This window comes from Gymnoscopelus microlampas, assembly GCF_963454915.1.
Source record: "Gymnoscopelus microlampas genome assembly, chromosome: 13".
In the NCBI taxonomy this organism is placed as follows: Eukaryota; Metazoa; Chordata; class Actinopteri; order Myctophiformes; family Myctophidae; genus Gymnoscopelus; species Gymnoscopelus microlampas.
In genome coordinates, this window is record NC_139950.1 from 38,451,989 (window position 1) to 38,464,432 (window position 12,444).

Consider the following 12,444-nt stretch of genomic DNA (forward strand, 5'->3'; position numbering starts at 1 on the left):
TTTTCCCAATAAATTATTTCTAGACTATTAATCTGCGAGTTACCGCGATCGCGAGTCACAATTGACCCTAAAACCGAAATAAAGTAACAAAAAATGGGGGGGAAGTACCCGAATCCGCCGAAATCCGGATTTTATTGAATTAAGTTTTATTGGGTTTACAGTTATAACTGGGAGCATCACCCTCTCCCTCAACCAATCCCAACCAAAAAATAAATAACAATAATGTGAGAAGAACAAGAATTAAACCAAGTCTTAAATTAAATCAAAGTTTTATATAACAGTGCATGTACATGTAAATTACATGCATGTTCCTTACAAAGAAGGCAGAATATGTTACATAAAGAGAATAACAAAAGTTTGCCAAGAAAAGGGATTTAAAACAAAATGGACACCACAGACCAAGTACCCATACAAAAATACAACAAAAGGACTCAAACATCGACAATATACCACAGTCGCAACATCATCCATACATGACACTGTCTATCACAAATATGGCCATATATTGAACATAAACAAGCCATTTGTCCGTAAATGGCTTTACTTTTAGATTTCATGTATATTGTGTATTTCTCCAAAATCACTTGAATTACTGAGTCAATGTTGGCTAAACCTGACAGTGCTATTAAAATCTCTCTTCAAGATAAAATTTGGCTTTAAAATGTTGAAAGGAATAATTTTATTCCCAGGCATATTAAAATCCTGCTCAACAGCTCATCCGGGTTGTGGTGCAGTGATACAGTCATTTTAGTGACCAAAACAGGCCATGTGGTTTTCAAAAGGCTGAATTCCCTGACAAGTTTATAGTCTCAGTGTTTTTCCCCACACCATTTCAACATGAATGTCAGTGAATGGGGGACCAAAACATAGTATAATATGTTATAATCAATCTAGAAAAGAAAGGTGAAAAATGCTTTATGTTTATGTCAAATATCTGGCCGAAGTTGAGAATAGACAGCCATAATATGACTGTGTATGTATAAAATGTAGTTTATATATATCAATTTAAGCAATAAGATTTAAAATATGAAAGCCTTACCTCCTCATCTTCAGTTCTTTTCAAAGTTTCACTGGCAAACTTCACATACTGTGTCATCAGGGTTACCATAGCAGTGTAGCGGGTTCGAAGATCCATAAACTGTGGTGAAACGAAACCAGAAATACTTCATTTAGCACGCAGAGCTAAATGAAGACTACTGCTTTAAAGCTCCATCACATTTCTTTTTTAGAATAGCCAATACATTTTTACCCCTTTTAATCGCCAATTAATTCCTCCCAACACTTATTTCTGTGTTGTCACTGCTGTTGTATCCTACTGACTCCCTGCAGGTGAGGAGCCCCCACCAGAAGTACTTAGGGCCTTCGTCCTACTCCTCCCGCCCAACAGTCCCTGCTGACAGGTGCCGCCCAGCCTGTGGGAGTACGTGCAATGACCAATCTCACCCTCCCCGCCCGGCTTCCCTCCCCCGAACATGGGCCAATTGTGTTCGCATAGATGCCCGACAAAGCCGGATGCACCATGGTGGATTTGAACCCACAACCTCCATGGTGGTGGGCAGGGACTTTATCACTGCGCCACCCGAGCGATCCCAAGCATAAAAGATCCATCACATTTCATGGTTCACCTCTTGTTGGATGGCGTCAGAAGAACTCTGCATCCTCCGCTTCTTGAGTGGAGATTTGGCTTGGGAGTCAACCATCGCTCTGTAGGTCATCAGCTGAAGCTCATAATCCTAAATTGTGAAACGAGATTTAGGTATAATCATTATCTGAAGCCTTGCGTGCAAAAAAATCCATCTGCCAATACAAATATATACAGGAATACTACAGATTTCCATCTTAGAATGGTTAATTTACGATAAAAATACATTTAATGTAGAAATAAGCTTACTTTGACAGCAGATGAGTACTGCTCTGAGTACTTTTGACATTCTTCAATTCTGCCCTGTTTTTGTTCAATTTCAGCCACAAGAACCTGAAAAACACATATATTTTAAATGATTCACAGTCAGTTATAGTCTTGCATTGCCAGACAATTCAACATCACCTGCCAACAACACCTGGCCATATAAAAAAAAGTGTCCAAGTTGACGTGACAGCTTGTTCCAAAGACGTCTCCTGACAGTTTTCATACAACATCTGCGGACACTTATCTAACGACTACACAACAGCCTTAAGTGTCCTCTGGTCCTACCTTCTGTTGGTTCAGGAGCTCAGCGAGTGCCTTGCTGTCTTCAGGTTTGTTCTCTTGGGCCTTTAGTTGAGCTGTTTCTATTTCTTGAACCCATTCATCCAGACTACAGTAAGAATCCTTGTAGTATTTCAGATTTTTGCTGATACCTTCCAAATCCCGAAGCCTGAAATCAAATTCACAACCTCAGTATGTAATACTCACAAGTGCACAGTTATGTTTGAGTAAAAGGCTCACTCGCGATTTGCAGGAGGGTCTGGTCTGATCAAAAGCACAAACCTGCTGTCAATCTGGGAGTGAACGTTATGCCACCTCTCACTCAGTTGATCAGCCTTCTCCTTGTGCCAGTCAAGATCAAAGTCACGCTCATTGTGTGCCTTAAACATGCGATCGCTGATGCTGCTCGCTTTCTGCAACTCATCCTCCATGTCGTGGAACACTTCCCGGTTCTCATCGATCTCTTTCCGCCATTGCTATGATGAATGAGAGGTGGAGGGGAAAAAAACATAATTCAACAACAAAATCCACAAAATATTATTTTGGGTAAGGTCTTGCAAAACAAAATCACTGAAGCATTATAGAGTGAAAAGTTTGTACTACCTTGAGTGTGCAAATGATCGTGTCGATGGACTTCAGGTCTGAGTTCATGGCGTCTTCCTCATAGAGTTTGGATTCGTAGATTTTAACGAGAGCTTCTGCCCTCTGGCTGTGGTTCACCACTAAACTCACAATCTTCAACCTAAACCAAAGACAAAACTTCACCTCAGATACATTTCTCATTGCAAGTAATTGTTTCTGCGACATAATACTGTGGCATTCACTTTTAGACGATAGAGAAGGCCCATCTTACTTGTCCATATAGATGGTTGACATGGAGTGCACTTGGCTCATGCTCTGGGTGAGGACATTGAGCTCAGATGACAGGGTTGGGACTGACGGAGACGCTGAGGCCTGTCTGAGGAACAGCTCACACTTTTCCTTCATGGCCTCAAGGTCTTCTTTTAGCTGGTTTAGCTCTGCTGTCTTCTTCTGCAAGGTGCCAGCATAAGAAACTAAGTTGAATATTATGTTCTGAAAGCATAAAAAAAATAATCACAGGTTGTCTATATGTTGATGCATACTGTACCTGGTGCTCTGTGATGCGCTGCAGGCTCTGCTCCAGGTCATCTCTGTCCAGTGGAGTTCTGATCTCTCTGATCAGATGTTCCTCATGAGCCTCCAGATGCATTCGGAAGTTGCGTATTTCTGAGATGTAACGATTGTACACAGATTCCTCGTGCTCCTCTGTTTAAAGCAAAAACACAAATAGGGAAAAAAATGTAACTTTTCTGATCATCACAATTTATGATACGCTGTTCCTGTACGTTTTACTTTGCTTGAGTTGGAGTTACTGCTCTTGACCATTATCCATCATACTTCTGTCATCTGGAAAAACACTTGGCACTGACTTACCAAGTCTGCCAAATATTTTTAATATGGAACGACGGGAACGTTTACCAAGTCTGCCTAAGACTTCTAGAAATTGACCTTTACACCTCAAGAGTTATTCATAATATGTAACACGTGCCAAAGTTTTAATATAGCAACTGTTCTGGAGTAATAATACACTGCTAATGTAACCAACAGTCTCACATATTCACGTCAGTGCAAAGATGCCCCTCTAGATGGCGGCATCCGCACAATATATAGAGCAAGCACATTGTAACCCTATGACATTTTGACATAGTACATCATAGTACTTATTTTCTTCCCCAAGCGGCACACTAAACCCGTGGTTTTCAATCTCAAAGTAATGATTGATAGTTGGACCCGTTCCATTTGAGCACTTTCTTTTTTTTGGGGGGTCCGCTGTCTAATGCGTACTAAACTGCGTGGGTCCTTAAAAGGTTTGTGAATCACTGCACTAAACCACAGCTGTTGAGACTGTTCTTAATCCAGATCAAAAAGCACTTCTTTTTTTTTTAAAGCATCAACTTTACACCTAATAGGCTTATAGAGCCATGTGTTTCCCTCGAGGTGTGGTGTTCTATGTACACCAGCGCCCCCCTGTCGATACTGTCATGGAAGGCTTGCCTCTTTCAGCCGATCTCAGCAGCTCCTCGTAGTATTCTTTGCAGGCAGTGACGTCTCTCTCCAGCTGGGAGCGGTCGGCCACGGTGAACACCTCAGACTCCTCGCTGTCCTCCAGGAAGTCTTCAAAGTGGGACTGCAGGTTGCTCAAGACCTGCTGATGCTCACCCGGTAACATCGTCTTGATCTGCGTGGATCACAGAAACGTGTCAATCGGCATCTGACGTGCAATATAAATCAGGGGTGTTCAAACTTTTTCATGTCACTGATATGAAAGATCCATAAACTGAATTTCATTAGGCCATGGACCCACATTTAAAAAAGGGACCCTTATATGGAAATACTTTAAATTGTCTAAATGTCATAATAGTACATTATAGTGTCAAATAATGTTCAGCATTATAATAATTTCGAGTGAATTGAACTATGGTGAAATTAAAATGAATTTAATTTGGGTGGGGACATCCCATTTTATTGTCAATATAATCATATCATTGATTAATTGATAATGCTTATGAATGAACGTCTATTAAAAAGTCAGTAAATGGCATGTTGTAGTTAATCTCATCCGTTGTTCCCCCAATGATAACAAGAAAAAGGAACCGAAGGGTTTCAGACGTACCGAGGACACGTTCCAGTTACGGATGGCTCGGATGTCATGCGTGAGGTTGTGCCAGGACACCACGCTTTTCATGTTGATGTGGGAGTGATGCCACAGGGCCAACACGTTCTGGTACAGCTGCTCGATTCTGCAGGCAAAAGCAAAAGAAATCATCCATTCGGCAAACTAAGGTCAAGCCACTACGACACATACTGTACATGCAATGGTCAAGATGCAATCCATAACTTTTACTGTATGTCCCATCTAGGGCTGTCACGATTATGAACTTTTACTTGACGATTAACTGTCTCTCAAATAACTGCGATTAACGGTTTAATTGTGTTTCTGTTGTTGAACCATTGGAACATTATGAATAGAAATGACATTTCTGTTTGGCTTTTATGCTTCGTAAACTTAAACTAAAAGGTGCACAGGGCAGATAATGACAAATAACTTACATATTTAATAACTGTATACTTTCAAAAAACATTAATAGTGGAAATAGCCGATCTACAAGCGCAAAACGTGTCGCATCGCGACGTGTTTTGAGTTTGTAGATCTGCTATTTACACTATTTTTTTAAATGTTTGAAAACATCTGGAAAATGTTCAACATGGAAAGGATTATGACGATTATGACGCTTGTACAAGAAATAATTGCGATTATCTAAAATAATTGCGATGAGGCGATTATGTAATAATTGTGACATGCCTGGTCCTATCCAGGATTGGAGCCTGGGTTCTAGCACTCAGCCAAGGTGCAATGCCTGCTGTTATGAGCTTGTGGCAGTACTGCTTGTCAACCAGTAGGTGTCCTACCCAAACCAGGGTCTACATTTCTCATTACTCTATCATACAGATTGGATAAAATAAAAATGTTATTCATTAACCACTTTAACCCTGGTGTCCCTATTTTGGGCATATGGTCATAGTTGATTTTTTTTTTATATAGCAGATCTACGAGCTTATAGATCTGTTATTTTCAAAATCATTTTAACATTTTCAAAACAATTTGTCAATATATAAATAAAATAAAAGGCAGGGGTCTTCACCAGGAGGTCCGGGGACCCCTAGGGGGTCCTCAGAGACACTGCAGGGGGCCCGCCAAATCTTTGTGTGATAGGGACTTAATTTTTTTATTTTTACATTAACCACTTGAACCCTTGCATCCCTATTCTGGGGGGAACATTAGCAGAAAATAGTAGATCTACAAGCTCACAACACGTCACAGACGCGTTGAGCCTGTAGATCGGCTATTTTCAGAGAAGAGTTGGTTTACAGGGAAAAAGGAGCAGGCCGAGTACAGAGCCAAAGGTCAAGTTTACAAAGTATTGAGGGTTCAAGTCGTTAAATGTCTGAAAATACACATTTAACAAGAATCCCTGCTTCATCTCTCTCTCTGTGCTAAGTTGAATAAGTTCTGGATTGCAGAGTAGACATCTCAAATCCAGAGGCCACTGAGTTGTTTGGGTTGAGTGAATTCTTTCCAAACGCCAGTACACAGAACATCTACGTGTGTAATTGCCACTGGAACACTGAGGTGTTGGCGGCTCACCTGCTGGCCATATCAACAGCCTCCTTGTTGGGCGGTGGCACGGTGAAACAGACGGACGGCACCATGGCTTCGTTTCCTCCTGGGCTGATCACCTTCCACTTGGCCCGGTGAGAGTTACTGGCCAGCACGCACTCATCATCCTTGTAGATGGTTATCTGGGCAGAGTTGCACAATAAAAATCCAGTGTTCATTTAAATGGGGTGTGTAAGTCACATTATTATTTTTTTTGTAGTTAAAATTGCGTTAAATTAGATCTATATTTCAATAGCAATCACTGCTGTAGAGCAGGGGTTTTCAACTGGTGGTACGAGGACCACAGGTGGTCCATGAAGGGTATTACACGTGGCCCCAAACCATACTTTCAGTAATATACAGTAGGAACATGTTTTTTTCCCCCGCATTATCTTATTTTATTTAGGAGAAACTTAGACCACAATATGTGAAATAATAATGTTGTATAATTGTGTCCACACCATTAACAATCCAACATTAAACAAACAATAGCTGCATAATACCTCTATCTGGCGGTAATCACAGATGGCTTTGACAGGAATGGATGACCTCACTGTGTTGTCTGGATTCCTCGGCCTGAGCTGTACAATTGCTTTGGCCCGGCCCACCAGCCCAGCTACAGTGCTACGGTACTGAAGAAGCTGCTCTTTCTCATCCTAGGGGACACAAAAACAACACCCACAGTAAGTTGTGTGTCACACATTTCATTCCTTTTTTTCACCCCGTTTAGTGTATTCCTTGTAGTCCAGCTTACCATGGATTCCTGAATGTGATCTTCCAGTTTGTGTAAGCTGCTCGTTCGGTCACAGCTGTACTTTCTCTGAATGGCGTCTTGGAGGCCCTTCAGGTAATCCGTGGACTCTTTGACATCCTTGAAAAACTATATGGAGCAAAAAGCATCACTAGATAAGAAGCTGCGCTCAACTGAGGAGCTTTCATGCTATAAAATCAAGCAATAGCAGTAAAGCCTGCTTTATACTTACTGTAGCTGCATGCTGAAAATAGCAGGTCAACAAGCTCGCAACGCGTTGTGATGCGACACATTGTGAGCTTGTAGATCTGCTATTTTGAGCATTGTGTTCTGTGACACTGTCGTGCAACTATGTATAAATTAAGCATAACCTCACCTCAAAATAGACAGCGTTCTCTTTGAGATGCTGCTCTACACAGTAGCAGAGCTGAAGTATCCAACTCCACTGGGTTTGCATGGCAGCTTTGTACGCCTAGATCACAACAACATGAAAACTCATTGATATACAGGTCTTTAGGCTGATATCTAACCTTCAGATTATTTCAATAACAATACCATATCACAATAAATGTCTCTGACAAAAATGAAAAATAATTAAATAAATGTAGGGTTGAATGCAATTATATAGCCAGCCGTACAGTCCTGAAAAACTTTATGTCACTAGTCACTATCACAGATCTCAGTTCAGAAAAAAAGAGATAACAGCAGGGCTTACTTCAATGGTTAGCCTGGCAGGGTGGTTCGCAAGCAGGAGACTTTCAGCCCTGTCCTGCACACCCTTGATCACTTCTTCCTTGTCATCCAGCTCCCTCATTAGATCCTGTAATGAAGAGACGTGTATTTACAGTATAATCAGGGTTGCAGATAAAAATCCTGGGACCCCTAATAATATTAGTAAAACTGACAAATAACAAATTAGGGATGCACCGATACCATGCACTGATACCCCCACAGTTTTTAAAATGCCACAATAGAAAAAACTGATTGCATTTTAGCCTAAATGTATACTGGACAGGATTGTATCCCTTCCAGTAGAAGAAACATCTCCTAAAATTATACAACTCAATCATTACCCATGACCTAGCAGTTGTTAAACAACCAAATAGCCAATTACCTCTAGCATGTTCCAGGGCCCCTATCTAGGGTCTTACCCTCTGATTCATTCAGTGTTTTCCTCACCTTAAGGTGCCCCTAAGTACAGCCATATAGATTAGAAGAACTAGGCACTCCCTCCTCTCCCACCACCATTTATCCTGTCTAATAGAGCTGTCCATGCTGCAGTGAAAAAACAAATTCACTGAGATAATTATTTGATAAAGGTGTGCAGGCCTACACAGGTATTTGTGGTCTATGTGAGGGCCCCAGGCCTGTAGGATTAATGAAGTACATGAAAAAGCTCCTGAAGTGCCTTTGTATCCATGCTTTAGCACAGACAACACTAAGATAGTAAAGTCCTCAGTGTAAATTTAACACTGAGAGAGTACAGTAAACATTGACCCAAATGGACCCGTGAATGTATATACGGTAGATTATTTAAAGGGGAGCTAAAGGGTGCCATCTTGATAAAAATGACTTACAGCATGGTAGTCTCTTTTCTTGGCGATGCTGCTGTTACGATCGCTCCAGTCAAACGCGACCTCCTCTTCCTCTTTCTCGTTGAGCCAGATTAGTTCCTGGGTGGCTCGCGATACGAAGTCGTGCAGACTCTCCAGGTTGCTCTGACGCTCTTTTGAACGGTGCTGACATAAATAAACACATGTTCATAAATAAGTTTGCTATAATAAAACAACACTGGTACATTGTTGCATTGCTTTTTGGGTGTCAAAGTATGTTCAATCGATTACTTACCAATAACTTCTCGTAGTGACTTTCTAATTTGTTCAGTTTTTCAGAATAAGCTGTTTTTAGAGGTGGTTTCATCTGAATCTGAAAAAGAAAAGCACTTTTGAATTAGATAAGATAAGATAAACCTTTTTTGAGCCCTGGAAACAATTGCAGGTGTCATAGCAGCAACAGCAGTAAGAGTGAAACACAGGAGAGGTACAGGTAAGTGTAAGAGATAAGAACCAAACCAAGATAAATAAGAAAATAGATCAAATCCAAATAAAATAAAATACACTTCAATTCTAGACACCCACACCCATCTGCACTGGTACTGAATAACTTAACACAATGTACATTCAATCAAAAAATATATGTATAAATGTACAGTCTATCATGAGAATATGCATGAATAGATTGCCATATGAATGCATACAGTATATGTAAAGACTATAAACAGTGAATACAAGTAGAGGTCCAACAATTAGACAGGACTAAACTGCACAGCACTTACCTCATTTAGTTTGGCCTCTTTAAGAGTCATTTGGAAATCTTCTATGGCTCTGCGTACACTTTTGTAGTTCTCTAAATGTGTTTCAACACTGGGCAAATCAGAGCCCCACTCAGCGCGGTCCAACTTCACCTTCATCACAGAAAAGAAAATACATATTTACATGTTCAACACACACACTCACAAGACATGATGTCAACTTATTATTTGTTTTAACCATTTTCAACCTGGCATCTCTATTTTGGGCAAGTCAATTTATCTTTTTTTAAAAATAGGGCTTGAGGGGCTAATGCTGAACACTCACCTGCATCTCCTCAACCCAGTTTAGAAGGTCCTGAACAAAGTTCATGTTGGCCTCCTCCTCTGTCATGTTGGGGTCACCCTGAGACTTCCCCAGAGGCTTACGGATCTGCATGTGCTTCAGATGCATGAGAGAGGTGGGGTCCACACCCCCACCACCGCCCCCCATAAAGGCCTGGATCGATCCAGGCTGCGAACTGGGGGTCAAGGCGGGGGTCATGGTCGGCGTCAGGGATGGTGTAAGGCTAGAGGTGAAAGGGGATCCAGGGGTGCCCAGCCCGCCTGGAGTGAGGGCTGGCGATCTGGGATTCTGGGAGAAGCCTGAATTTAGGCTCTGAGTGATGCCAGAGATCATCATCTTAGTCTGTTCTGTGGTCAAGGAGCGACCTTGACTGTACACAGAAGAACACTCGGTTCTCAGGGCTACAAGGTCATCCCGAAGTTTTGATACCCTGTAAGTAAACGAGAACCATGAAAAATGTTTAAATATACATAATAACATTTCATTGCTGTTCAGATTTAAGCATCATATCCTGTTATACAATTGTGTACCTTTGCACCAGTTGATCTACAAAGTGGAATTTCCCATCCAGAAGAATTTGAATGTCCACCACCTGCTGTCTGAGAACATTCTCACATTCCAACAGGTAGCCAGCGATCTCTGCCTCATTCTGGAACTGGATACCCGAGTCAAGACGTTTTGCATCCTTTGCAAAGATAAGAAAGGCAAAGCATGACTAATCAACATTATACAAAAAAAGGTAAATAATTGAAAAAATTATTATAATAATACAATAATAATCATAACATCATAATAATAGTAATAATAAAAATAATAATAGTACAGTTCTCAGGGGATACTTACAGACTGCAGGGCAGTTCTAGCTAAGGCTAGTTTGTCCTCTCCATTAACACAGTCCCGTTGAACCCTGTTTGCAATCTGCTGCAACATCTCAAGTCTGAAAAACAAAAACGAAAAAGAAAATCAAGTTAGCCACTTCTCTTTACAAATGAAAAAACAACTAACAGATCTGCAAGCTCACAAAGCCTTCCAACGCGACATGCTGTGAGCATATTGATCTGCTATTTTTACATGACACCGCCGTACAACTAAGTACAAAATAGGGCTGAAACGGTTAAAATTGTGTGAACAATTGTTTTGCATTATTAGGATATCACCACACTCAGATAAAGCTTCACAAATGCCTAATCTGACTGTGTATCCTCACCTAGGTCCATAGATTGAGTTGTTATTGAAATAGACAGGGCTGCTCATGGTGTATAAAGTTTCTATGCCAGGTCCAATGTTGAGGTTGTCAGCAGAGCTCATTAAGCTGGTGAAAGTGCTGTTACTGATGGACGACACGCTACCATGATATGCCAGAGGGCTGTCCATGATGGACCAGTATTCCTACGTCCGTGCAGCCACTAAAAGAACTGCTTCAATATTGCTAAACCTACAATCCTCGGCGCCATCCTAACCGTGGCAATCTCACAGAGAGAGCATCCGCAGAGCCATCTGGCTGCAGCGTTGTGGACGGATCACATTTATAGTGTCGTACGTGTCCACGCAGCCAGTAAAATGGAACCCACCCTGGAAGAAAATGTTGCCTGAGGGCATGAAAAGTTTGTGTCATTCTTGATATATTAGAGCTGACTTATTAGAGCTGACTACGTGTTGAGACAGTACACGGTCTCTACAGGTAGAGAGGTTGTGTAAAGTACTATGAAACTACTTTGATTCAGTTTTCTGCCAATTTTTACTTCACCCACGTTAATACCATAATTATCTACAACTAACACTGAATACAAGAATGGATACGCTTTCATGTCGTCACTTATCATCACTAATCCTCAAAAACACCAGGTGATTTCCAAACACGCCCCCCATCTACAGACCAACACTGACATTTGACTGAAGAGAGTAAAGTGTAAAAGCCAGAAATGTCATGTACTCGTCAACAAAAGGTGAATGGAAACAAAACATTGACTGTGCAAAATGGAACTGATAGAGACAGGCACTGCATCATATCATGAAAATATCGCTGGGAAAACAAGCCAATACATCAAATCAATCAATCAAATGACAGAAATATAACTGAATGAAAAATTCTGTTGAAAAAATAAAGTGTACTTTGCAAACTGTTAAGAGCGTGGGCTCAGTTCAGGAAAATACTATGACTTCCGTGGGTTCATCTCTTTCAAGCCATATTATTGTATATAATCATTTCTTTTAACCTTGCATACTTGATCCTGCATTTCAAGATTGGCACAGAATGGGTAATATGCACTTGAAAGATCTTTTTACTGAAGACAGGTTAGCATCATTCGAGCAACTCTGGAAAGTACCAGTAACCTACCAAATACCAAGGGATCAGGTACTTGCCGGTACCACATTTCCCTGGGGCACCAGATACATGTACGTTTTTGTGGCATCTGAGGTCTATGATGGTCTGACAGGTATGTACTGTATGAGACATGCTCCTCCCGACAAGATTTAAGCCTGCCTGGGAGCAGGATCTAAACATTTCACTGAAAAATGACATGTAGGACTCAATGTGTATTTCACCGTCATTGTCTAATAGTTTAAGGAAGTGCACAGTGCACACATGTCCAACTGTCCAAAGTCAATA

At 41.0% G+C, this 12,444-nt stretch overlaps 1 protein-coding gene across 18 annotated transcripts in view; it reads right to left on the reverse strand.

Moving 5' to 3' along the window:
* The window catches only part of dst (dystonin), a 146,955-nt gene that overhangs the window by 77,670 nt on the left and 56,841 nt on the right, over window positions 1–12,444 (reverse strand). For 17 of the 18 annotated variants that reach the window (XM_084076801.1, XM_084076800.1, XM_084076809.1 and 14 more), the window contains 21 exons: window positions 10,677–10,770; window positions 10,364–10,518; window positions 9,816–10,263; window positions 9,515–9,643; window positions 9,028–9,105; window positions 8,757–8,918; window positions 7,895–7,999; window positions 7,556–7,651; window positions 7,183–7,308; window positions 6,932–7,084; window positions 6,417–6,571; window positions 4,884–5,010; window positions 4,265–4,448; window positions 3,318–3,475; window positions 3,042–3,220; window positions 2,792–2,930; window positions 2,471–2,664; window positions 2,195–2,357; window positions 1,892–1,975; window positions 1,626–1,733; window positions 1,040–1,138 (listed from right to left, as the gene is read on the reverse strand). In XM_084076801.1, the coding sequence (XP_083932927.1) occupies window positions 1,040–1,138; window positions 1,626–1,733; window positions 1,892–1,975; window positions 2,195–2,357; window positions 2,471–2,664; window positions 2,792–2,930; window positions 3,042–3,220; window positions 3,318–3,475; window positions 4,265–4,448; window positions 4,884–5,010; window positions 6,417–6,571; window positions 6,932–7,084; window positions 7,183–7,308; window positions 7,556–7,651; window positions 7,895–7,999; window positions 8,757–8,918; window positions 9,028–9,105; window positions 9,515–9,643; window positions 9,816–10,263; window positions 10,364–10,518; window positions 10,677–10,770 (3,136 nt within the window). Of the gene's footprint in view, window positions 1–1,039; window positions 1,139–1,625; window positions 1,734–1,891; window positions 1,976–2,194; window positions 2,358–2,470; window positions 2,665–2,791; window positions 2,931–3,041; window positions 3,221–3,317; window positions 3,476–4,264; window positions 4,449–4,883; window positions 5,011–6,416; window positions 6,572–6,931; window positions 7,085–7,182; window positions 7,309–7,555; window positions 7,652–7,894; window positions 8,000–8,756; window positions 8,919–9,027; window positions 9,106–9,514; window positions 9,644–9,815; window positions 10,264–10,363; window positions 10,519–10,676; window positions 10,771–11,040; window positions 11,322–12,444 lie in introns of those variants that run through there. The other variant, XM_084076798.1, reaches the window with a different exon arrangement.